The sequence below is a fragment of the Dipodomys merriami genome, unplaced genomic scaffold, assembly GCF_024711535.1.
Source record: "Dipodomys merriami isolate MVZ:Mamm:240054 unplaced genomic scaffold, mDipMer1.0.p SCAF_50, whole genome shotgun sequence".
NCBI lineage: Eukaryota > Metazoa > Chordata > Mammalia > Rodentia > Heteromyidae > Dipodomys > Dipodomys merriami.
The window spans coordinates 3,869,757-3,896,629 of NW_027206069.1; the positions used below are offsets into that span (position 1 = coordinate 3,869,757).

Below are 26,873 nucleotides of genomic sequence, written 5' to 3' on the forward strand. Positions count from 1 at the left end.
AGGAAGAAGCCGAGACAAGGCAGCCCGGCCAGTCCCTGTGCACAGGGAGCTCACAGCTAAGACAAACAGTTAACCAACCTTACCTCCCTAGGAGGGGCTAGGGAAGCCAGGGGAAACTTTCTGAAGAAAAGGCTGCTGGGTCTCAAAGATGAAGTTCAACCACTAGACAAGTCAGGAAGCGGATGTGGGTTTCTCAGCAGAGGAGTCAAGCAGCCCAGACAGAGGCAGGGCAAGAACCACATGGTAAGCAGAGGGCTGCAGACCCTTAAGGATGGTGCAGGATACCCGGGGGCACTTCACACCATGCTGGGGTGTTAGGAACAGAGAGGCTATAAATAGAGCACCCCCTTCTGGGCTGCCACCTACTAGACACTTCAACACCAATGGCTATTTTGGGCATAGCAATTATAACCATCAGATTCCTTTTTTTGTTGTTGTTTTTAACACTTCAGATTCAAATTAAACTTGTGGTTAACCAAAACTCCTGGATCCTCACACTCAACCCTGACACTACTACCATTTGAATAGTGCTTGTCTGTTCCTTTGTACTGTATTTCCATTTACAAAACCCAAATGTAAAAAAATACACATTTATTCTATTTAAGATCACTCTTGCTAATTTAGGATTATCCCTTTGGAAGTTTTTGTTTTGTTTTAATAAAACCTTGATTGCTATCCAATTATCATTGTCTCTCGGGGCTGGATATGTTCCACTGTCTTCTCAGCATCTTCACTCAAACTGTATGTGCGACACACAATCAGAAACCCACTGTGCTCAAGTCAGCTATCTTTTGAGGAAATCTGAACATGTCTTCTTATTTATTTATTTTGCCAGTACTGGGGCTTGAACTCAGGGCCTGGGTGCTGTCCCTTAGCTTTTCTGTTCATGGCTGGAGCTCTAGCTGAATCTTTCTAAAAAGTCTTGTTACCAAATAAATGGATGCCTGGGCTATTTTTAAAAGCATATAAATACAAAACTGTCTTTACTAAATATAAAACGACGATTTCTACTTCCTTCCTAAGAGGTCTTGTATAAGTGAGGACTGTGTGGACATGGCCTCCGAGCTCCCCACCCTCTGTGGCTTTGATGAAAACCAACCAGACAGGATGAGGATGTAGCTCTGTGGTAGAACACTTGCCCAGCATGCACAAGACCTTAGGTTCTATCCCAGTACTGCAACAAAACAAAACTTTTTATCTGAAAATTAATCATTTGAAGCTGGAGAGGAAAGAAGGTTGGTTATAACAATCACTTGATGTGTGTGTGTGTGTGTTGGGGGAAGGAGTTCAGTCAAAATATACAGTTTAGCTTATTCTGTAAAGTGCTAAACTACCATCTCAATGAGCTTTTTTCTCCTAGGAACTTATAGGTTGATCTGAGAAATATGTCCAACTCTAGCTTCTCTCTTGGGAGAGGGATCTTTTAGAACAAGCACCCAATTCCACTGTCATCTTTGTCATTCTGGCCTTATATACAGGTATTTGTGGTTCTGTAAAATTTTTGACTCTGTCCTTTGTTGGGTGGGTATCAGTTGGAGGGGAAAGAGGAATGAGCGTAACTATGGTTGAAGGTCTTCAAATGTTACCCAGACTAGCTTATCATAAATAAATCCTAGTTGGAAAAGGGGGGGACAGGAGGGGAAGAACCTATAATCTCTTCTTAGTGATATTGCAACACAAAACCCAAACAAGTCTTTAGATTGTACATTTGTCAGCTTAGTGGAGAAGTACTGAGTGGCTGGGCCTTGGTGTCATTATTTCTATTTCAGGGACCTCCTTTGACCTCAGAAGTCTTCTAAACAAATGGTGAGTATTCACCAAGCTCTGCCCATTGCCCAGATAGGGCAAAGGTATGGTAGAGAGAAGAGAAGGGAGTCTCTGTCTATTACTGTTTGGTCAGTCAACTTTTTTAGACCATACTACTCTATCTACTGAAATTGTTCTCTAAGAAGGAATAAAGACAAAACATACCTCATACTGCACACAATTGAAACCTGAGCATGGCTTGTTCTGCTCCCAATGTTAAGAATTCACTAATGCATTTAGGGATAAAACCAAAAGACAGAAAAGAACTCCCTATGGCTTATGCCCCAGGGTGATGACAGCTGATAGCCAGCTGTGGTATCTCTAATCTTCCTGGAAAAGTACAGCTGTCCAGAGCTTGTTCTACCATTCTTTCTTGTGTGGCCAGTAATGAGCTTTTCAGATCCATCCTGGCCCTGTTCTTTCCTGTGCACAGCTATCTGGCACCTCTTTAAACTTAGGGACATCTTTCAGGCTTTTCTGGACTTTGCATAAAGTAGAGGAGGGCTGACTACAGAGACTCACTGAACAATGAGAGTCCAGGGCTGAGCTGAAGAAATGTGGAGAGCTTAGATCTATCAGAGAAGAGCCTAGCTCTGTTATACACACTCACTCCTACCTCTACACAGTCTAGCTCTGTCACACATGCTCATTCTGCCTCTACCACAGTACTTCTCAGTTTGTCCTGCTTCTGTATATCTGGTCCCACCAGACTGTGAGCTACCTAAAGGCAGGGCCTGTTTTTCCCTTTGTAAATCCTCTAAGCATATCATTAGGGACTGAAGCCAGGTCCAGAGGGGACTTATACCTCCACATGGATGTCCCAGGAGCCATCTCAGACACTCTTTCAGAAGGGCAATGACAAACTGTCCCTCTGTTGTATGCCAAATGCTTCCAGGTCATGAATATTATATCCAGACAGGCTTCCTGAGGTGTAACTAGGGAACTCTGGTTATAATTCCTTCCCATGGGGTTTATCTTTGGAGGTCTAAGACAACAGGGCACACACCCCTATGCTGATCTCAGGAAACATATGTTCTAGAATTTTGCTGCTCTGGAACTGATGCTGTCTATACCCTGTCCAGTACATTTCAATGAGTGCAGTGGTGAAGACAGTCCAGGCACATATATCCTGAGTGTTAAATCGCTATAGAAAATACTGATAATCTAGTTTGGGGATTTAGCTCAATAGAAGTGCACTTGCCTAGCAAGTGTAAGGCAGCCAGTGGTAAAGCTTAGTCTGATAGAAAAATCATCCCTCCTGACATCTGGACTAATTAAAATGACTGGTGGCTCCAGCTATAATCCTATCTACTCAAGAGGATGAGATCTAGAGGGAGGTTTGAAGCCAACCTACTAGGCAGGAAAGTCTGTAAGACTCTCATTTCCAATTAACCACCAAAAAGTGGGAAGTGGAGGTGTGGCTCAAGTGGCAGAACACCAGCCTTAAGTGAAAAAGGTAAGGGTGTAATTCAAGTGGCAGAATACCAGCCTTGAGTGAAAAAGCCAAGAGAGTTCAAATATGGCCCTGAGTTTAAACCCCAATATTATTAGAAACTGGCTGATATTACTCCAGCCATTTAAAAGTATATTGTCATCTCCTTTTTCCTTTGTTTTTTGGGTCCGGTCGTGGGGCCTGAACTCTGGGCCTGGGCGCTGTCCCTCAGCAATTCAGCTCAAGGCTAGCACTCTACCACTTGAGGCTCAACCCCACTTCCGGCTTTTTCTTTTTGCTTGTGTGGTGCTGAGGAATCGAACCCAGGGCCTCAGGCATGCAAGGCAAGCGCTCTACCACTGAGCCTCCTTCCCAGCCCCTCCTTTTTCCTTCTTATACCCAGAGGTTTGAATCTTATCTTTTCTCAAGACTCAGGTGAAGGGTCAGTTTTCAGAAAACACATGTCAATTAATTCTCATTCATTTACTAAAAGTGAAGTATACTGCCTTGTGTGTGTGTGTGTGTGTATGTGTGTGTGTGTGTGTGTGAGAGAGAGAGAGAGAGAGAGAGAGAGAGAGAGAGAGAGAGAGAGAGAGAGAGAGAGAGAGAGTGTGCATGCACGTGCAGCTTGAATTTGGGGCCTAGGAGCTGTTTCTGAGTTTGTGTTTTTTGCTCAAGGTTACCACACTACCATTTGAGCCACAGCTACACTTCTGGTTTTTTTATGGTTAACTGGATGAGTCTCACAAACTTTCCTGTCCAGGCTGGCTTTGAACAGCAATCCTCAGATCTCAGCCTCCTGAGCAGTAGGATTATGGGTGTGAGCCACTGGTGCCTGCTTAGGCACACTGCTTTGAATGTGGCATATATCTGCCTCAAAGGTAATAAAAGAGTAGAAAAAAAAATATCAAAATGGTTATCAGAGCATGCTAGAGGAAAGAAGATACAAGGTTTTGTGGGAGGGGTTGTCATCTATGGATCACAGTTAATTAGAATAACAGTATTTTTTTCCCTTGATGCTGAGGAATGAACTCAGGGCCTTACACTTGCTAAGCAAGTGTACTTCCACTGAGCTAAATCCCCAAACTAGATCATCAGTATTTTCTATAGTGATTTAACACTCAGGAATATGTGCCTGGAATGTCTTCACCACTGCATTCAGAGCAGTCCCTGGGATCAGTAGGTTTGTCTCTGCTCCCAGCCCTGTAAGGTCTTGAGTGCTTCTGATCACTTTGGATCTTTCCTGAAAGCTACTTAGAGTTTATACCTCCTGAGCTTGTGAGCAACCTGAGGGCAGGCGTCACCTGAGCCATCCCCCTCACCCTTTGTATCCACCTGATACAGCCTAGAACTTGGACTCAGCAGTCTAGGCACAGTGGTCAACAAAGAAATTAGCAAGTGGGGAACAGGGAAGGTGTTTAGAGACAAATGTTCCCAAGCCAAGAAGAAACAGTTTTAAAAAATGAAAAGAGCATGCCTTGCATGCTCGAGGCCCTGGGACAGCGCCCAGGCCCAGAGTTCAGGCCCCACGACTGGACCCAAAAAAAAAGAAAAGAAAAACAGAACCAGACTCCTGAGGCCCTGACTTGTTTATTTTCAACACATAAGCAACTTTAGTGGACTCTGAAAATAGCTGAGACTATCAATGAAGAGGCAGCCTCAGATAACACAGATGTTCATCAGAGCCTGTCTGGGCAGAGCCTGTCTGGGCAGCTTCAGATTGGAGCGGAGTGGCTGTTTCACATTATAAACCAGGATAAGGAGCTACTGGGAAAGTAAACAGTAGACACAGACACACAGACACACACAGACACACACAGACACACACAGACACACAGACACACACAGACACACACACAGACACACACAGACACACACAGACACACAGACACACAGACACACAGACACACAGACACACAGACACACACACACACACACACCCAAGGTCAAAGCCTGAGTGATTTCATGGATGTTCACAACAGTTGCCATGAGATCGCTGTTTCATTTCTTCCCATTCTGACTTGTGGGAGAAAACAAGCACTGTTTGGAACCCTGCTACCAGGCCCCATTCACATGATCCCTTTGCTACTCCCACCATTCCACTCAAGCTGTCTCCTTCAAGGTCTCATACTTGTCCTTGTTCCCTTCTTCTTGGTCTACCATTTGCAAGTTTCCCACAGGCTCCTGCAACACATACTAGCCTGGCTCCTCTCTAGACTGAATCTTTTCTGACCACTGTCTTTCCCAAGAAGGCAGAGAAAACATTAGAAGCCTGGCTGGTACCAGAAAGCAAGGTCTAGGCACAAGTAATTTACAACTCTGTCATGTAGACAGAGGAAGGCGGGGAAGAGAACATATAACCTCGGGTCCTGGGAGGTAAGTCAAGGCTTTATAAACAAACTATCTTTTAAATGAACTTGAGATCATCAAGATACCGGATTTCAAGCTCTACTTCAGAGCCATAATAACAAAGACAGCTTGGTATTGGTAGGAAAACAGACCCAAAGACCAATGGAATAGATTAGAAGATCCAGAAATAAAACCACACACTTACAGTCAGCTAATATTTGACAAAGTAGCCAAAGACATACAGTGGAAGAAGCATAGCCTCTTCAACTACTGGTGCTGGGAAAACTGGGCAGCCACATACAGAAAACTCAAAGTGGACCCCAGCCTGTCACCATGTACTAACATCAACTCAAAATGGATTAAAGGCCTTAACATCAAACATGAAACTCTGAAACCATAGCAACCAAACTATAAAGACAGCCAGATAATTGGGAAAAAATATTTATCAGCAATATATCAGACAAGGGCCTAATATCCATTAGATACAGGGAACTCAAGAAACTAATCCTTCCCAAATCTAACAAACCAATTATTAATGGGTAAGGGAACTAAAGAGAGAATTCTCAGAAGAAGAGATAAAAATGGCAAAGAAACACATGAGGAAATGTTCACCATCTCTGGCTATAAAGGAAATGCAAATAAAAACAACCCTGAGATACCACCTTACCCCAGTCAGAATGGCTCACATCCTAAATTCAGCCAATGACAATTGCTGGAGGGGATGCGGAGAAACAGGAACCCTACTGCATTGCTGGTGGGAATGTACACTAATACAACCACTTTGGAAAGCAGTCTGGAGGGTCCTCAGAAAGCTAAATATAGACCTCCCCTATGACCCAGCCATACCACTCCTAGGCATCTACCCTGAGCAATAGGATACCAGGATACAAGGACACATGCACCTCCATGTTTATTGCAGAACTGTTCACAATAGCCAAGATATGGAAACAACCCAGATGCCCCACTACTGATGAATGGATCCAAAAATTGTGGTTCCTATATACAATGGAATATTATGCAGCCATTAGAAAGGACAAAATAATGGTATTCGCAGGGAAATGGAAATGAGCAAGGTAAGCCAAGAGCAAAGAGACAAACAGCACATGCTCTCCCTAATATGTGGATGTTAAATCCAGAATGCAAGGAGATAGGACAAAGCAAACAGGACTAGAGAAACGAAGGACCTCCACTCATCTTGTCTTATCATTACTAAATGACCTCATGTTCTTGACCATATATATGGTATATATATATGTGCACATCTGAGGGAAGCTAGGAGGAGGACACAGAAACAGAGGGAAACAGGGGAAAACATACAACAGAGGGCCCATCAGCTGCACTGGACATTGATGAAAACGAGCTAAGCAACTCAAGGGCAGTGATAGGAGGGAGAAAACGAGAGGGAAAGAGGGAACAGCTTACACTAAACAAAAGGAAAGAAATGTACATATCACCCAATATGGAAGAAATAGTTGTATTGTCAAAGCTCATAGAATTCACAAACTTTATAGACCATGATAATGACAATTTGTCTCATGAAGGTTAGAATGTGCTTGTGACTTTAAGTAAGTATCACTATATCACATCACTGAAATTTGTGATATTTATATAATTACTTAATCACAATAAAAATTATAAAAAATATACTAAAGATCAAATCAGTCTGGATACACAAGACAGTGGTTTACTAAATGCAACTAGCACCAACTTGAACAAGGAAAAGGCTGATGAGAATAAACAGCACATCTACACACAGCCAGCCTCCGGGTGGAGTCAGTGAGAGGCTGACTTTTGGGTGCACTTGTGGGGCTGTCTTTACCTCTTGTTCTTTCAACTCCAAGGAGAAAAAAGAACTCAGCTGGGTGTGTCATGAAGGTCCACTCACTACAGGGAGAGTAGACCACTCCAGGCCTTAATGTGGGGAATCTCTACATTAGGTTGTTTAGCCTGTGAGAAGATGGTTCCTGCGATCCTGACAGATAGTCTGGGAAATGTGAAGTCCGATCATATGGCTGCTCAGTTCAAGCAAAGCCCCACAGCGCTTCCTAGGCCCCACTGCCCCTTCTTCTAGCCAGTGGAAACCACCATCCTGAATGTGGTACTCATTGATTCCATGCATGCTATGTACAGTACGGCTATAGAGCTATTTTCAGATGAGGTTCTCAGGGCCCCTTTGCAACTCATAAAAATGATTGAGGATGCCCCAGAGTTTCTGTTTATGTGGGTTGAGTGTCCCTCAAAGGCAGGTGTTAAGGCTGGGTTCCTGGGGGATGGCAGGACCTAGAGGGACATGTCCTCTAAAGCAGCTGTGGGACCCCAGGCTCTTCCTTGTCTTTTTCTTGGCTTGTAGTGAGGAAAGATTTGTTCCAGGGGCTGGGAAGGTGGCTCAGTGGTAGAGCGCTTGTCTTGCATGCATGAGGCCCTCGGTTCGATTCCTCAGCACCACATAAGCAAAAAGAAAAAGCCAGAAGTGGGGTTGAGGCTCAAGTGGTAGAGTGCTAGTCTACAGTTGAAGAGCTGAGGGACAGCGCCCAGGCCCAGATTTCAGGCCCCATGACCGACAAAAAAAAAAAAAAGAAAAAGATTTGTTCCATCTCCTCTGCCACCCTGATGTACTTTCCTTGCCAGATACCCAGAGGACTGGGGCTGCCCAGTCTTGGGCTAGAATCTTCACAACTGTCAAACTTTTTCTCGTAAAGTTAGCTGCTTCTGTAAGTATATTCTGTTACAGTAATATGAAGCTTGGTTGTAAACCATATTTGAAAAAGCCATTTTAAAGCATAAAAACATACAAGTATACATTTCATTGGTTATTACAGTGATTTGTTGATATATGCCATGTAGCCCCACTGTGTACTTATAAGAAAAGACTGAAGGGCCAGAAAAATCTTAGTATCATCAAATCCTAACAGGGTCCATCTCCTGACCATATTCAGAGAACTGCCACATTATAGCAATGAAAACAGTAAATTAGATCTATACATAGTAATGAATAGAAACTCAAATTCTGACTAAGTTTCATTTTTGTGAGTGTTAGCTATAAAGGCAGGCTTTAGGTAAACGAAGGCTAAATTCTGTTTGTGGCCAGGCATCTTTGCTTCCATCCACACTGGTTGGAGGACCAGACTGCCATGCCCTAGTCAATCAACGAGAGGTGTACAGTCATAGAGGCCTGCACAACTAGGCTCCGTTTCTTCATAAAGTCTAGCAGAAGTGGGCCAAACACTCCCACCATCTGTTGAGAAAATCTGATATCTACAGACTGAACCAATCTCACACCATTTCCCATGCTCTGTCAAGGCCACCAACACAGCCCTTTCCTTGGACAGTCATCTGACAGGCCACATGGACATCAAGGTGATTATAAAAGCATTCATAAGTTCTGATATGTGCTTGTGTCACTGAGGCCTGTGACTAATCGCTTGTGGAAGTGGAACAGGTCTTGGCACATCCTTAGGACAGCTGTGGAGAGCCAGCTTGGGCCAAGGATTGAGGCAGTATGTTCAGTTCCATAGGTAAATTAATAGCCTGGGAATGCCTGCCTGGCCCTGCTAGTGTCTCATTCTCAGCATGGTCACTGGGCTCATACTGATGACTCCAATTACATGGGAGCAATTGCATATCGTTTATTAGGACAGAGACAGAAATAAGTAACACAAGTGTCCTGCCCTCAAAAAGCTCTATAGGCTGATACAGGAATAAACATACCATTGATAGAGATATGTGAAAGGAGGGCAGAGGAAATCTCTTGTCTCTGAAAAGTATTTACAGAGTGAAATGACAGATTGTTAAAACTGAGATTAGGAGGCCCTGATTCTCTTCTTTTCTTTTTTTCTGCCAGTCCTGAGGCTTGAACTCAAGGCCTGAGCACTGTCCTTGAGCTTCTTTTATTCAAGGCTAGCACTCTACCACTTGAGCCACAGTACTAATTCTGACCTTTCCTGTTTATGTGGTACTGAGAAACTGAACCCAGGGCTTCATGCATGCTAGGCAAGCACTCTACCACTAAGCCACATTTCTCTATGAGTCTACTCTTGACTGAAATTCTGGGCAAATTCATTTGAGAAGCTATAGCTAAGAGGACAGACTCTGGACAGAGACCTGGCTTCACATCCCAGGTTTACCAAGTAATACGAGCATGACCTAGAACAAGCCCCTTAACTTTACTGCCCCAAGTATGATTAAATACAGGAAGAACTTAGTACTTCTGAGGATGAGAACTACATCCATCAATACCATGCAGCTAGCATAATGCTGGACACCAAACACAAAATGGTAGTTGTTGTATCTCCTCTGTGGATCCAGTTGCCAAAGTGAGTCACGAGGCTTAGCCACTTCTCAACTGTTTTGTGCCTGGCTCCTGAGGATCCTAACAGAGTCTCCTGAGAGTGATCCAGAATCTTTACATCAGGGTTTCTTGACCAGAAGCCCATTGGATCATTTGGGATTGAGGAAGGGAGAAGGAAGAAGGTACTGACATTTTCCTCTAAGGAAGTGTGCTCTAAGAGTAACATAGTATCCCAGGGTTTGTTCAGTCACAAGCTTCTGGGACAGACAACACTTGAAGAGAAACACCAGGAGCTCTTTGAGACAGTGGTCATCCAGGCTGTATGACACTCCTTCTGTCTCCACATCTGCACTGTGTGTAGGCCCATAGAAGCAGTGGAAACCACTGTGGGTTTTTTCAGTTTTGTTTTGTTTTTTTGTCGGTTGTGGGGCCTGAACTCTGGACCTGGGCACTGTCCCTCAGCTCTTCAGCTCAATGCTAGCGCTCTACCGCTTTTTCTGCTTATGTGGTGCAGAGGGATCCAACCCAGGGCGCCTCATGGATACGAGGCAAGCGCTCTACCACTGAGCCACCTTCCCAGTCCCCCATTGTGTTCTTGAGCCCAGGAGCTATACTTCTGTCACCACCCAAGAGCGAGCAACATCAAAAGCTCCACTAACAATTGATTCCAGCCAGCAAGTTCTAGATATTTTCAGGTAATGTTTTAGACTTTAAGGAAACACCAGTGAACTAAACAGACAAGAGTTCATTTCCTGGAACTTATTTCTAGAGAGGTAGAAACAGACAACAAATAACTTCTAAAAATGTACGTAATACACCAATTACTAAATGGGCAAAGAAGTTAAGAAGATACTTCTCAGAAGAAGAGGTAAGAATGGCAAAGAAACACATGAGGAAATGCTAATTATCCCTGATCATAAAGGAAATGCAAATCAAAACAACCCTGAGATTCCATCTTAGATTGACCAACATTTTGAATTCTGACAAGTGATGTGGGGGAAAAGGAATCCTACTACACTGCTGGTGGGAATGTAAACTAATACAACCACTCTGGAAAGCAGTGTGGAGGTTCCTCAGAAAAGTAAACACAGACCCAGCTATACTCCTCCTTGGCATCTACCCTGAGCAGCATGAGCCAGGATATGGTAAGGACACCTGCACATCCATGTTCACTTCTGCACTATTCACATTAGCCAAAATATGGAAACAGCCCAGATGCCCCACAGTAGATGAATGGGTCCAAAACCCAAACAAAACAAAACATGGTACCTATATACAATAGAATTTTACATTGCCATTACAGCGGTGAAATATCTAGGCATCTCTTCATATGTATATAAAATAACAAACATACTAAAATGAACTCCAAAGATATGAAAACAAAGGATTTTTCCTAATTTTTTCCTTTTTCTGATGACTCTTCTTTACCTTATATTCATGTGCACACCTGTGGGAGGGTGGAGGGTGGACCCAGAATCAGAGGAAAAAGGGTGAAAAGGGGCAGCAGTGGAGGGCACTGGCTGCACTGGACATTGGTGGAAGTGAGCTATGCAACTGGTGGGTGGAGATGGGAGGGAGGCTTGGGACAGAATGAGGGAATAGCTGACATTATGGGAAAAGAAATGCACTTACCACCTGACATATGTAAAGGTAACCCTGCTGTAAATCACCTCTAAAACCATAAAGTAAGGTAGAAAAAAATGTATGTAATAAAAAAATAAGTTACATGTTAGAAAATAAGTGTTTTAGGAAAAAATTCAAAGATGATAAAGACAATGGGGAGAGATTACAGATGGGACTCACATTAAGGTAGGAAAATGAGTTATCTATCCATATTGTATTTCTGTGGCTGCACTGTGAATGACCTAGGTCCTACTTAAGTCAGACTGAAGTCAACTGACATTCACTGGAAAGCTGTTCTACACAGGACAACCTGCCTCCCCCACTTCTTCCAGCCAGCTTCCCACAGGCCTGTATCAAGTTCTGTTCCTGTGGCAAAAGGAACTCCCCCGCCCCACAGACACTTCCCCCAGTCCTTCCTGTGTCTAGGGCCCCTTTCCATCTTACCACTGCTTCACTGCTGGTCTGATCTGAACCAGCACTACCTCTGACCTGGGTGGCCCGGGCAAGAGATCTTCCTGTCACACTTATCAACCCTTACCCACCCAGCAGCCAGGGATTCTTTTCATGCTGCTCTCGAATGTCTTTCCCACCAAGGCTTCCCATAATTCTATGAGTAAGACCTCAATTACTTTATGTGATAAGGTAAATCACTCCCTCTGCTCTTCCAGTATTCAGGTTGCAGGTCCTCCCTATTCGTTCTCTGACCTCTTCTCAGGACACTTGTCCCTCTCTTCTCCCCCAATGACTTCATGCCAACATTGGTCTCAAAGGGACATAACATGAAGAAAAGTAGGCACCCAATACAACTCTGGTTTTGACAGACAGGGAGCACTCCCTCTTGCACATCTGCTTCCCTGTACTTAGAAGTCGTCCACAAACCAGTGTGGCGTGTTGGAGGATGATACTTATGAACAAGTATTTACGAAGAACTATGTCATCCTCCAACTTGTCAAAACCTCCTCCAACATGTCAAAACCAGAGTTGTCTTGACCAACCCTGATGGATTTCCATCAGGGACATTCAACATGCCTCAGGAGGAAGATGCTGGTTTTACAACTGGCCCAAGCAGGCTGATACTTATTCATCTTCCTTCTGGAATTACTTATTCTCCCTAGGTGGCCTACATATCCCTTTCTTCTTTCCTTCGAGATGATATAGTTAACCCTGTGGGGTTCATTGGTATTGGGTGCTTACTTTTCTTCACGTTATGCCCCTGGGCATGATAGCTAATCTTTCTGTCATCATCTTCTGCTCATCTGCCCACTGTCCCTTTATTTCAGAGGCTCAGTTCCCAACCTGTAGAGAGTGAAGGGAATGCACTTCCAGGGCTACTGTGAGAACAAAATGAAATCAAACAATGCCAATGACAGTGTTCTGCATACTACCATGTTCTCAAGAGAACTCCAGCTCTGTTCTTGTTTGGGTGCCCAGAAAAGACTTTTTTTTTGTCAGTCCTGGGACTTGAACCTTTGAGCCTGGGCCCCGTCCTTACCTCCTTTTGCTCAATGCTAGTACTTGAGCCACAGCACCACTTCCAGCTTTTTCTGAGTAGTTTATCGGAGATAAGAGTCTCATGGACTTCCCTGTCTGGGCTGGCTTTGAACCACGATCCTCAGATCTTGGCCTGAGTAGCTGGGATCACAGGCATGAGCCACTGGTGCTCAGCAAAAAAGACTTCTTGATTGGCCAGTGGCCTGAGTTATTTCAATGATAAGACACCTCAGGAGCCCTACCACGGGCCCTTTGGTAACTCAGGACTGCAGGCATTACTACATCCCCACGCTGAAGGCAGACTGCCCTGGAGCCCGCTGTGGCACAGCTCCATGGACATGCTTCCCCCTCCTCCCCATGCTCACCACAGTATCAGCGCACCGGCCTGTGTCATGGACAGTGCAAACAGCCTTGATGTAGGAGGAATACACCAAGAATTCAGGACTTTTGTCTCGCTCTACAGGGACATGTTCTGCCCTAATGCTTAGCCTGCAGAGCTGCACTGGAGCAAGTCTTCAGAATTCAGTCTTCGTCTTCCTCAACAATACAAAAGGTCCTTTCCCCAAAAAAATACAGGGAAATACATAAAGAGAGAAAGCAGAATTGTTCTGGCTGAAATGGTGGATAAGAAGCTCTATTAGTCCAGATGACTTATGTAGCTGGTCTGCGAGGTTCTTTACAGATGGGGACTACTCAGATGTCTACATTTTAAGGCCTTTGAAAATAATACTTGCTTCCTCCTTGTTTACTTTTGGTATTATTTTCCATCCAGTAACTGACAGTAGCTGCTTAAACGTATGTATGAATGGATGTACTGGAGACTTTGCATGACAGGCAAGTACTCTACCACTGAGCTACATCCCTAGCCCCAACTTTTCCCAGTGTAATTCACAGCCTAAAATAACATGCCTTTGAAACAGCACTCTGTTTTCCACAGTTCCACCAAATCCCTTAGATCTAAAGGGAAATTACTGAAATAGCAGAAAACTGGTTACAGACAGGAATAAACCACGAAACACCAAATCAACATAATTGGTATTGTTTTTCTGGCCTGGTTAGACTATATGTCTAGAGGCAATAAATCTAGCACTTGGCAGAGACTGCATTCACTAGGAAAAGAGATCTGTGTCCAACAGGTTCTACTTGCTGTTATCTCGATTCCAGTAACTCATTGCAAAATGGGTCTAAAGAGCCCTGTGGTGTCCCAGAAAAATCTCCGGCCAAGGCACTCTGGGCTCCAGTTCCAGTCCTTTCTCAATCAGGGACAGCCTTGATCCAGCCCATGTTTCTCAGAGCCTAAATCACTCTCCCAGTCCTAAGGTAGGCACAGAACACCCTCCAGTCTAGCCAGGAGACCTTGGAGTGGAAGACCAGCAGATAAGAGTGAGATCACTATCTTGCCTTGTGTAGGTCCCTGGCCCTCTGATCCTTCATTTTCTAATCCTGGTATAATAAAGGGACCTAGGGTAGTTTTTGTTTGTTTCTTTTTTTTTTTTTTTTTTTTTTTGGTGCCAGTTCTGGGACTTGAATTCAGGGACTAGGCATTGTCCGAGCTTTTTATTGCTCAAGGCTAGTGTTCTATCACTTAAGCCACAGCTCCACTTCTGGCTTTTTGGTGGTTAATTAGAAATAAGAGTCTCCTGGACTTTTCCAACTGGGCTAGCTTTGAACTGTGATCCTCAGATCTAAGCCTCCTGAGTAGTAAGGATTACACATGAACTGCCAGTTCCCAGCCTGGGATGGTCCCTTTACCATTAAGACTTTAGGTTTCCTCTTGGCATCCCTCTGTCCCCTAAGGGTCCCAGTACTTACCCTGGGGCCATGACAGAGGCTGCAGCACAGGAACCCTGAGAACGTGAGTCTGGGTACTTACACGCTGTCTAGATCAGAGGACCACAGACTCTCTGAAGGCAGTGACTTGAATTTTAGATTCTACTTAAAACCAAACAGGAAAAGGAAGCTGAACCAGAGACAAAGGGGAAACAAAATCAAGTTAAAAACTGAAACCTAGGTAGAAAATAGAGAAGCAAACAAGCTAACCAGATCAGGGCCCCAGTGTGGGTGGTTGAGAGCAGAGCATTGCACAGGCCTGAAACTCCCAGAGTGCAAAACCTAAAGCTCTAAGAGTTTCCTATAAGGGCAACAAAGCATGAAGCCTGGGCTGGAGGTGGGGTCAAGGCTGTGGTGATGGTTCTACCAGAGACTAGTAGCTCTAGTCTTGTCTATGTCAAAGCCAGCTAAGGGTCTGTCCAGCTAAGGTTTCCATTTGTTTTAGAAAGTGCAGGGCCAGCACAGATGACTTCCAACAGCACCCCCCCCCCTCCGCCGCAAGAAGGCTGCAAGCACACAAGAAGACTACTACTGGCTGATCCTCCTAGAACAGAACATAGCATGATGTGCTCTGGTTGCTGGTAAAGGTTGTATATTTGACTGAAGTAAAATCTGTGTTTCTATAGAGAAGGTATTTCTTTCTAATGGATACTTTAGCCAATAATTTAGAGCCTGAAGGAAACATCTGAGATTATAGGAAACTTGGCTCTATCCCTATTCATTAAGTGAGCATATAGCCTCAATTTTCTCAGCTATAAAATGAGGTGATTAATTCTTTTTTCCCTGCTTTTTAAACCAACATTAATTGTACGGAAGGTTTCTCTATAACATTTCTACACAGGTATGCAATGTATCCCAATCAATCTCACTGTTAGTCCAGTAGGCTCCTTTTCAAGGACCTGGCAGGCACCTTCCCAGAGAGTCCATCACTAGGCCCATTTGGTACAGGCAGCAAATAATCAGCCTCCCCGCCCCTCCTTTACCTTGAGATGGTACTCCACTGGGGCAGTTACAATCATATAAGGTATCAAGATCCCTTTAAAGTAAGCTTCAGACCCCCTGCCAGCCATGATGTAGTTCCTGGACCACATGTCTCCACCAATGTCTCCATTTCCTAGTCCCCTAAATTCTATAGGTCACCTCAGACAAAGGCCGGTGCTTCTTCTCATTTGTGAGAAGGGGCCTTGCAGTCCCTGTGCTGGCAATAAACCTTTCTTTGCTCCATGTGCCTAGACATCTGCATGGTTTTCTGGTAGAGCCTAACACTAACCTCTCTATTACTCTCTATCCCACTCCCTGCTTCTTAAAACAAGCTCAACGCATTCCATCATTCTAATTTAAAACATGCAAATAAACTACTTCAACCATATTGATCTTCATTCACCCTCTTTATTAACTCTTTCCTTTCCTGATGTTGCCCTTTCCATTCAAACCTGTTTTACTTTACTGTCATTTTCTTTTCCTTTATTGTTTTGAATATGTATTAATTACACCAAGCGAATTTTGCCATGGTATATCTGACATGTATATATTACATTTTGCTCAGAATAAAAATTTTATTGTTTTCTCCTTCGTTGCTGGGGGTAATTATTTTTCCCAGCTCGACAGAACTCTCACAAAGATTAATATCATTCCTAATCTTCCCTTCAAATCTACTGCAAACTGACCAAGAGTTGTATATTGTGTTAGAATAAGAAACAAAACATTAAGGAATGGCATGAATTGTCCTTACAGTGCTCTCGCAGTTTAGAAATGAAGACTGCCTGGACATGTGATACACCAACCCTGCAGTCTGGATGCAGAAGCAGGAGGATTCCAAGTCTGAGGTCAGCCTGGGCTATAGCGTGAGACTCTGTGTTTAAAAATAAAAAGGACTAGGCATGGTGGCTCATGCCTATAATCCTAGATACTCAGGAGCCTGAGATCTGAGGATCATGGTTCAAAGCCAGCCCAGGCAGGAAACTCCATGAGACTCTTATCTCCAGTAAACCACTCAGAAAACCAGAAGTGGCGCTGTGGCTCAAGTGGTAGAGCACTTGCCTTGAGCTGAGGAGCTGAGGGACAGCGCCCAGGCCCAGAGTTCAAGCCCCATGACCGACCAAAAGTAAATAAATAAAAATAAAAATAAAAAGGGAGAGATAGATGGGTTAGTAGACAGATACATTAAAATGTTATTGTTGAAATAGTGAAAAACAGCTGTGCAAAACACAGTATAAAAGCAAGATCTGGACCAGGCACCAGTGACTCATGCCTGCAATCCTAGCTACTCAGGAGGCTGAGATCTGAGAATTGTAGTTTCAAGGCAGAAAAATCCTTGTGAGACTCTCATCTTCACTTAACCACCAGAAAATCAGAAATGACTCTGTGGCTAAAGTGGTAGAGTGCTAGCCTTGAGTGAAAAAGCTCAGCAACAGTGCCCAGGATCTGAGTTCAAGCCTCACAACCAACCAACCAAAAAAAAAAAAAAAAAAGGATGCAAGCTCTGAGCTGGACACTGGTAGTTCACACCTGTAACCCTAGTGAATTGGGAGACCGAGAGAAAGGAAAGATCATGTTTGGAGGCCAGTCTGAGCAGGAAAGTCCATAAGATCCCTTCTCAGCCCACAGTGATTTGTGTCTATCTTCTCAAGCTATGTGGAGGCTGAGTTTAGGAGGCTCATGGTTCTAGGATGGCCTAGGCAGAAAAGCCCTCAAGACTCTCATATCTCCATGGAGGGAAGATGGATGTGGTGGCATGTGCCTGTGATTCCAGCACAGGAAGGCCAAAGTAGGTGGATTAAGGCTCAGGCACACATCTGGGTGCAAAGCATATATAGAAGCATGGTGCAATTGGTAGCGTGCCAGCTAACAAGTAAGAGGTCCTGAGTCTAAACCCTCAGTACTGACTTTCTTTCTCCTTCCTTCCCTCCCTTCCTCCCTCTCTCTTTCTTTTCTTTTCTTGTATGTGCTGGTTCTGGCCCTGAGCTTTTGTGTTCAAGGAAAGTGCTCTATCACTTGAACCATAGCTCTATTTCTGGAGATCAGAGTCTCAGACTTTTCTACCTGGGCTGGCTTCAAATTGCAAACCTCAGATCTCAGCCTCCTGGAATTACAGACATAGGCCACCGGCACATGGTTAAAATTTTTTTTTAAAGTTTTTGTTTTTAAGGCTTACATTTGTTGTTAAGCACTGTGTCAGTTATAAACTATAAATTCTGACAGTGTGGTTTTCTTTTTTTCTTTTTGCTGCTCAAAATGTTTGCTATTTTCCCTTGTGATTTTTTTAATCCATTGGTTACTTAGAAGTGTTTTGTTATTTAATTCCTTCTTAAATATTATTTTCAGGTAGCTGTACAGAGGCACTGACATTTAACAAAAGTTTATGAATATAATATATATTGATCAATGTCACCTCTTTCAACATTCTTATCCATCCTCCCCAAGTCACCCCTTCTTTCACTCTTCTTAATTTTGTAGAATACATTGGATTCTTGTCTACATTTTCTCCTCTTTGTCTATTAAAAAGTTTCTGCACAACAAAGGACATAGCCAAAAAGCTAAAAAGATAGCCTACAGAATGAGAGAAGAGCTGGGTGCCAGTGGCTAATGCCTATAGTACTAGCTACTCAGGAGGCTGAGATCTGAGGATCATGGTTCAAAGCCAGCCCAGGCAGTAAAGTCTGTGAGGTTCGTATCTCCAATAAACCACCAGAAAACCAGAAGTGGCACTGTGGCTCAAGTGGTAGAGCATTAGCCATGAGCTGAAGAGCTGAGGGACAGCACCCAGGCCCAGAGTTCAAGCCCCCTGACTGACAAAAAAAAGGAAAAAAGAATGGTAAAAGATTTTTGCCAGCTACACAACAGACAATGGCCTAATGTCTAGAATATACAGAGAATTAAAAAAATTAAACCCTCACAAAACCAATAGCCCAGTTAATAAATGTAGGTTACTGAGCTAAAGAGAGTCTTCTCAGAAGAAGTAAAAATGGCCAATAGACACATAGAGAGATGCTCAACATTTCTGACCATGAAGTAGAGTGGCCATTATCAAGAAAATAAACAGTAAGCCAGGCACCGGTGGCTCAAGCCTGTAATCCTAGCTACTCACGAGGCTGAGATCTGAGGATCATGGTTCAAAGCCAGCCTGGGCAAGGAAAGTCGTGAGACTCTTATCTCCAATAAACCACTAGAAAACCAGAAGTGGCGCTGTGGCTCAAGCGGTAGAGCGCTTGCCTTGAGCTGAAGAGCTGAGGGACAGCGCCCAAGCCCAGAGTTCAAGCCCCACGACTGACCAAAAAAAAAAGAAAGAAAGAAAAAGAAAATAAACAGTAACAGATGCTGACAGAGATGCAGCCAAAAAAGGAACTCAATACATTGTTGGTGGGAATGTAGTTTGTTCAACCACTCTGGAAAGAAGTATGAAGGCTCCTCCAAAAATGAAACACAGAACTACTGTAACATCCAGTAGTTCTACTCTGAGGTATTTATTCAAAAGATTACAAACCAGGATACAGAAAAGCCGCCAGCACAACCATGTTTACTGCAGCACTATTTGCTAGCCAAGGTCCAATGGAATCAGCTAGATGCCCCTCAATGGACAAATGGATCAAGAAACTGTTATTTAATTCTGATTCCAAAATATCTGCTGTTTTCCTAATCTGTTGAGATTTGTTTCTCACTTAATTGTTCTGTGGTCAGTGAAGCTCCTTGTATGTTTCCTGGTGAGAAGGCAATCCAACTATGGTTATTAAAATGAGGAGTTTTTTGTTCCCTTTTTCGTTTCCTGAAGATGTCAGCCTAAGTGTAAATACCTTCACTCTAGAGAGTGTCTTTCAGTTTCACCCCTCACTTTTTCTGTTTTTCAGACTACTTCTTGTTTCATTAAACAAGTAGTAAGAGTGAACCCTTTGGAAGCAGTTATTTGAAAGGGGTGGGATCTGGGGGAAAGGGTAGGTAAACAAAGAGAAGAGAGGGAGGATTCAGTCAAGAATCCTCAGAAATTAAGAAGAATCTGGGAAGGGGTGGGTTGAGGAGGGATAGGTAACATTGATCAAAGTGTACTGTATTCATAAACTGCTTTGTTAAGTGGCAACTCCTTTGTACAACTACTTAAAGATAATTTTAAAAATAAATAAAACATCAAAAACAAATGAAGAGGAAGTGGCGCCGTGGCTCACGTGGTAGAGCACTCGCCTTGAGCTGGGGACAGCACCTAAGCCCAGAGTTCAAGCCCCACACCAAAAACAAAACAAAACAAAACAATAGAGATCTAGCTGAAAGAACAGTTTGTGACTTGGGGCAGTTGTCTTAACTTTGTGGATCTTCATATCTTTTTCTGTAAGCAGATCTAGCTCTTTTCACCTTTTTCTTTTTTCTTTTTCTTTTTTTTTTGTTGGTTGTGGAGCCTGAACTCTGGGCCTGGGCGCTGTCCCCAGCTCTTCAGCTCAAGGCTAGCGCTCTACTACTTGAACCACAACGCCATTCCGGCTTTTTCTGCTTATGTGGTGCTGAGGAATGGAACCCAGGGCCTCATGCATGCAAGGCAAACACTCTACCACTGAGCCACCTTCTCAGCCCTGTTTCATCTTTTTCAATTGGGGTGTTTAAATACTCTATTAGTCACTATAAACATCTATTAAAGAGATTTAGCTCATGATTCTGGAGGTTCCAGTGTAAGATTGGGCAGCTCCATGCTTTGGGCCTCTGGTGAGGGTGACACAGTATGGCAGAAGCATATGGCAGAGCAAACTGCTGCCAGAAACAGGCAGAGACAGAGAGACTGGGATTGCACAATATATTTTGTTGTTGTTGGTCATGGGGCTTGATCTGGGCCTGGGCACTGTCCCTGGGCTCTTCAGCTCAAGGCTAGCACTCTACCTCTTGAGCCACAGCACCATTTCTGGTTTTCTGAGCGGTTTATTGGAGATAAGTCTTGAGGGCTTTCCTGCCCAGGCTGGCTCCTGAGTAGCTAGGGTCACAGCACGTGAGCCACCGGCACCCGGCTTAGTCTTTCTTACTATAGTATCTTATTTGTGCTGTCATTGGTTGCGTCTCGGATCCTCCACTATAGCTTCACAAATCAAAAGGGAAACTGAATCTATAGTAGATTCCCGTATTTTCAACAATTCTGCCTTAGAGGCATTTTGTATGAGGGTTATAATAAGACAGCATAGCACATTGCCCTTCTGCTCACTGGCGCAGCTCAGTTCCTGCACTTGCTGCTCTGCCCTGCCTAACTCTGCCTGCTTTGTGAGATCCGACTGTATTACTAATCCCAGAGGCAACACATGGGGGGTAACAAATTCAGCTAAAGATAGAAACTTCAAACATCTGTTTGTTGGCTGGGCCTTTTCCTCACGATATGCTTTCTTCCTTCAGTTGCAGAGCTTGAAAATAAAGTACAAATGTCCACGTAAAGATACCCTGGTGTCACCTGAGCAATATTTTAGAGGAAATGCAATATGACTCTTAACTGACAACTGTGACCAAAGACTTCTATTGACTGGGGGTTCATGTGGATATTGTGCTATACTCTTTCTTCATATGCACATTTCATCATCATATAAGAAGACAATAAAGGAAAATACAAAAGAAAGGAAAAAAATCTAGCCATTGGACTCCAGTTACTTTTTCTTTCCTTTTTTTTTTCTTTTTGCCAGGCTTAAGCTCTGTCCTTGAGCTTCTTTTGCTCAAGGCTAGTGCTTTACCACTTGAGCTATAGGGCCACTTCCAGCTTTTTTTGAGTAGTTTATTGGAGATAAGAGTCTCATGGACTTTTTTGTCCATGACAGCTTCGAGCTACAATCCTCAGATCTCCTCTGGGAGTAACTAGGATTACAGGTGAGAGCCAGTGGTGCCTGGCTTGTTTTTTTCCTTTCCGTTTCCCTCTCCCTCTCCCTCTCCCCTCCCCTTCCTTCCTTCCCTTACCCCCCTCTTTCTTCCTTTTGACAGTACTGGGGTTTGAACCTGGAACCTTGTGCTCTACTATTTGAGCTCCAGCCCCAGCCCCAAATTCCATTTATTCATCTCTTATAAGAAGTTGCTCTAGGGCTGGGAAGGTGGCTCAGTGGTAGAGCGCTTGCCTTGCATGCCTGAGGCCCTGGGTTTGATTCCTCAGCACCACATAAGCAAAAAGAAAAAAAGTCAGAAGTGGTGCTGTGGCTCAGGTGGTAGAACGCTAGCTAGCCTTGAGCTGAAGAGCTGAGGGATAGTGCCCAGACCCAGAGTTCAGGCCCCATGATCGGACCCCCACCCCCCAAAAAAAAAGAAGTTGCTCTAGTATAATTCTGAATATCTAATGTGTGTTTGGGATGTTTGTTAAGCTATTCTGTTGAGATGACTGCGATTCAAGCAGTACACAAATTACCAGCTGTACAGAAAGGGTATAGATATGGTTCTGCTTTCATGTCCCCCTCTCCCCTCAAACCTCAGAGTGTGCAAAGGGAACAGCCAAGCTGAGCCTGAAATACCAGGGCAGCCTGCCTCAGTATCTCCCTCCTAACCAGGCTTCTGTCCAAACCCATCTGCAGCATGAGCAAGTGATACTAGCCAAGGCAGCTGAGTGGTCCAAGGGATGAGGGGAAAGGTCCAACATCTCTTAGGAATACAAGCACCAAAAAAGACTAAAAAGACAAAAAATAACCTCTATGATGGAAATAAAATTTTAAATTCTAATACGGAAAATAAATGCCTTTGGACAAATAAGGAAATATACTTAAAATGTTACATGAGAATAAGTAATGAGGAAGAAAAACTAAACAAAAGCCTTATTTTGTGCCAAAAATTTTGGGGCTGGAACTCAGGGCCTGCATTCGTTTCTTCACTCAAGGATGGCACTCCACCAGTTCTACCAGTAGAGCCACACTTCCACTTCCTACTTTTTTCTGGTTTATTGAAAATAAAGAGTCTTACGGGACTTTTCTACCTCAAAAAAGCTAAGGGCAACATCTAGGCTGAGTTCAAGCTCCAGTACTGGCATAAAAATAAAAATAAAAAAACCTCTTCACCCTGCTCCGAACTACCTACTGTGAACACTAGGCAAAATGTTTTGTGGCGTGAGAGTGAGGAGATTTAATATTTACAGCACACCCCAATGTGTTGGCTTCTAGCATCACATTGCTCTGGTTCCTCCTGTCTCTCCTAGAGGGCACAGACTAAAAGTTAAGTGCTTTACAAAGAGGGCCAAAATTTTGTATAATATCTTAAAAAAGGATGGAAAATGTTACATGAGTAAATTTTAAAACATTAGACTAAAGGAAAGAAGTCAGTCATAAAGATTCTATTTATATGACATATGCCGAACAGGAAGATCCAGAGAAACAAAAGTAGATTGTGCTTGCCTAGGGCTGGTGAGACAGAGTGCTAATGAGTAGTTTCCTTTTAGGGTGTTGAAAATGTTCTAAAATTGATTGTGATGATGACTGCAAAACTTACTGAATTGTACACTCTCAATGGGTGATGCTTATGACATGTAAATTACATCTCAATAAAACTAGTGTTTAAAAAAAGTCCCAAATGCAGATTGAAAATATAAATACTTTCAAATGGTCTATGAAGTTACCATTCCACCATTCTGGCTCATATCAGAAACAATCCTCAGGGGCTGGGAAGGTGGCTCAGTGGTAGAGTGCTTGCCTCGCATGCATGAGGCCCTGGGTTTGATTCCTCAGCACCACATAAGCAGAAAAGGCCGGAAGTGGCGCTGTGTAGAGCACTAGACTTGAGCTGAAGAGCTGAGGGACAGCGCCCAGGCCCAGAGTTCAGGTCTCACAAGTGACTAAATAAATAAATAAATAAATAAATAAATAAATGTAATGAACTGTTTGTTTTTCCAAACTTTGTTTAGTTTTGATTGGCTTGTTTGTGTATGTGTGTGTGTGTATGTGTAAGTGTGCACGTACACACTCATGAGTGCATGTGGATACGCACATGTGCAGGTTCTGGAGCTTGAACTCAGGGCCTGGGAGCTGTCCCTGAGCTTTTTTGATCAAGGCTAGCATTCTACCACTTGAGTCACAGTTCTACTTCTGACTTTTTGGTGATTAACTAGAGATAAGAGTTGCATGGACTTTCATACTTGGACTGGTTTCAATCTGTAATACTTAGGTCTCAGCCTCCTGTGTAGTGGAATTACAGGCATGAGCCACTGGTGCATTAGCAAACTTAATTTAATTTAATTAATTAACTTATTTTTTGCCAGTCCTGGGGCTTGAACTTAGGGCCTAAGCACTGTCCCTGAGCTGCTTTTGCTCAAGACTAGCATTCTACCACTTGAGCCACAGCACCAGTCCTGACTTTTTCTGTTTATGTGATACTAAGGAATCAAACCAGGGCTTCATATATGCTAGGCAAGCACTCTACCACTAAGGCACATTCCCAGCCAAATTGCTTTATTTTAATAAATCCCAATTTATCTCATTTTCTTTTTTGGACCCATTTTATTTATCTCATTAATTTTTTTCTCTGACTGGCTTCGAGCTGCAATCATCCCAATCTTCAGCTCCTGAATATTTGGGATTATGATAGGTGTGAATTATCACGGCCAGAGAGATATCAGTTTGTGTGTGTGTGTGTGTGTGTGTGTGTGTGTGTGTGTGTGTGTGTGTGTGAGATATCAGTGTGTGTGTGTGTGTGTGTATGTGTGCGCGCGCGCTTATGTACAAGTCAGTCCTGGGATCTGAACTCAGGGCCTGAGCACTGTCTGGGCTTTTTTGCTCAAGGCTAGTACTTTACCACTTGAGCCACTGTTCTACTTCTTGCTTTGCTGGTTAATTGGAGATAAGAGTCTCACAGACTTTCCTGCCTGAGCTGGTTTTAAACTGTGATCCTCATCCCTAAACCTCCTGAGCAGCTAAGGATTACCATGTGTGAACCATGAGCACCCACCTAGAGATCAGTTTTTCATCGTTTTAGAGGATACCGGCAATCTGGAAGCTTTTTTGGGAGAGTAACTAAAATGATGAGGCAGATGGATTTGGTAACTGATGAAGACAGGCTGGAGAAAGGAGGACTGTCCAGACTGGAGTGATGAAAGAAGAACAATGTGAATTCTAATTGGCTCTGGACCTATCAAATAGAGTTCATCGGAAAAGAAGTCCTTCTTCGAGACTCTGAGGGAGAGAACAGGGACAATGGTTAGGGCCAGTTGCTTTGCGAGACACTGGAAGCTCTGAGATGTATAGGATACACTTCTTACTTTTAGAGGAGAAATCCACAGGGAAAACTACTTTGTTTGACAGTGATTACCTAGCCAGTTGTAGCCACAGTTATTTTGAGTAACAATTTATATGACTTCAAAAGACTGAAGTCATATGAAAGAAGTTCTGTCTAAGGTCTCAAAATGTTGAGTTTGGAGCCAGGTGCTGATAGCTCATACCTGTAACTGTAGCTACTTAGGAGGCTGAAATCTTGAGCACTGAAGTTCAAAGCCAGCCTGGGAGTTCTCTAAGGAACTCCCAATAAGTTGAAAGTGGAGCAGTGGCTCGAGTGGTAGAGGTAGCCTTGAACAAAAAAGCTCAGGCACGCAGTGCCTAGGCCCTGAGTTCAATCCTAGGACTGCAACATACATACACACACACATACACACACACCAAACAAACAAACGAGTTTGGAGCCTGTAATTCCAGCTACCCGGGAGGCTGAGATCTGTGATTCTAAACCAGCCTGGGCAGAAAAGTCTGTGAGACTCTTATCTCCAATTAACCACCCCAAATGCCAGAAGTGGAGCTGTGACTCAAGTGGTAGAATACCAATCTTAAGTGAAAAGAGCCCAAGACTTGAGTTCAAGCACCAGGACCATCACAAAAAAAACAAAAGCAAACAAAACAAGAACAAAATTCCCTGAATTTGGAAACTAAGCTTTGTGATGCTAACTTAATCGAAGACTTTCAATTGTTTGTCAAAATTCTTAATCAGCACTATATTTGCTGAGGAATAAATAACTCAGTGATTCCTCCTTAGATGTACTGATTCCTAGTTTTTCTTATTCTTCCAGGTCCATTATCTGAGAGGCCTTTACAGAACAAAGGAATCAATCTTACAACTCAAAAGTTTTAGCACATCTTTAGATGGATGAGGCAGCAGGAAATTAAACATAATAAATATTAAAAGGATCAGACTCAGAAATGAAAAGAGAACCAGGAAGTAAAAACTGCAAAGTCAGTGAGTTTTAAGTTCAAAATGGGGAGAAACAGGGCAGAGAGCAAGTCCATGGGCAAGAATAGGGAACCTTTTTTCTCTAAGGGCCATTTATAACATTATTTGAGGCCATACAGAATTATAAAACTGGCAGGAAGGGTAGTGGGTAGCAGATAGAAGCATTATGTGGTGTCAACTAGATACCACATGATTTCTAGGGCTTATATGGCCCAGGGTCAGATGTTCCCACCACTGTTGCATATTAGAAACAGGCAGGGACAGAAAACTGGAAGACAAATGGAGTGGTGAAACTCACACCTCTGTTCCTATGTTTTAGATAAATCTAGAATAGATACTTTGAATAAAAATAAGATCCATCTTGGCCATGTTTTGGATGATAGATCCAAACCAATACACAATTTCTAATGATCAGGGGTTGCTAGGAAATAGTATCACTGTATTCCCTCCACTCTATGAAAATATAAAACTCATGCAAACCAGCAGTTTGAGCTTTTCTGTTCCCACCCCTGAGTTCTCAAGAGGAGCTTTTCTCTCCCTCCCTTTTCCTCTATTTCTTTAATACAAATTAGCTCAAAAGCAGCCAATCAGGGAATTGTGGCCTACAGATCTGCAGATCACAGGATAAGCTCCTGGTAAACCAAAACCTGTCTGACAACAAAATGAGGGCAGGGGGCTACAAAAGAATGAGGAAATAGGGCTGGGAAGGTGGTAGAGCGCTTGCCTTGCATGCATGAGGCCCTGGGTTCGATTCCTCACCACCATATAAGCAAAAAGAAAAAAGCCGGAAGTGGTGCTATGGCTTAAGTGGTAGAGCACGAGCCTTGAGCTGAAGAGCTGAGGGGCAGCGCCCAGGCCCAGAATTCAGGCCCCACGATCGGACCCCCCCCCCCCCCAAAAAAAAAAAAGAATGAGGAAATA

General features: G+C 43.4%; 1 protein-coding gene across 6 annotated transcripts in view; it reads right to left on the reverse strand.

Annotated features, from left to right (window-relative positions):
* Evl (Enah/Vasp-like) overlaps nucleotides 1-26,873 on the reverse strand; it is a 126,835-nt gene that overhangs the window by 44,936 nt on the left and 55,026 nt on the right. Inside the window, exon 1 of one of the 6 annotated variants that reach the window (XM_069997591.1) lies at nucleotides 14,802-14,910. The exons of 4 other annotated variants lie outside the window; for them this stretch is intronic. In XM_069997591.1, the coding sequence (XP_069853692.1) occupies nucleotides 14,802-14,812 (11 nt within the window). In that variant the 5' untranslated portion in view covers nucleotides 14,813-14,910. Of the gene's footprint in view, nucleotides 1-14,801; nucleotides 14,911-26,873 lie in introns of those variants that run through there. One more of the 6 variants, XM_069997595.1, reaches the window with a different exon arrangement.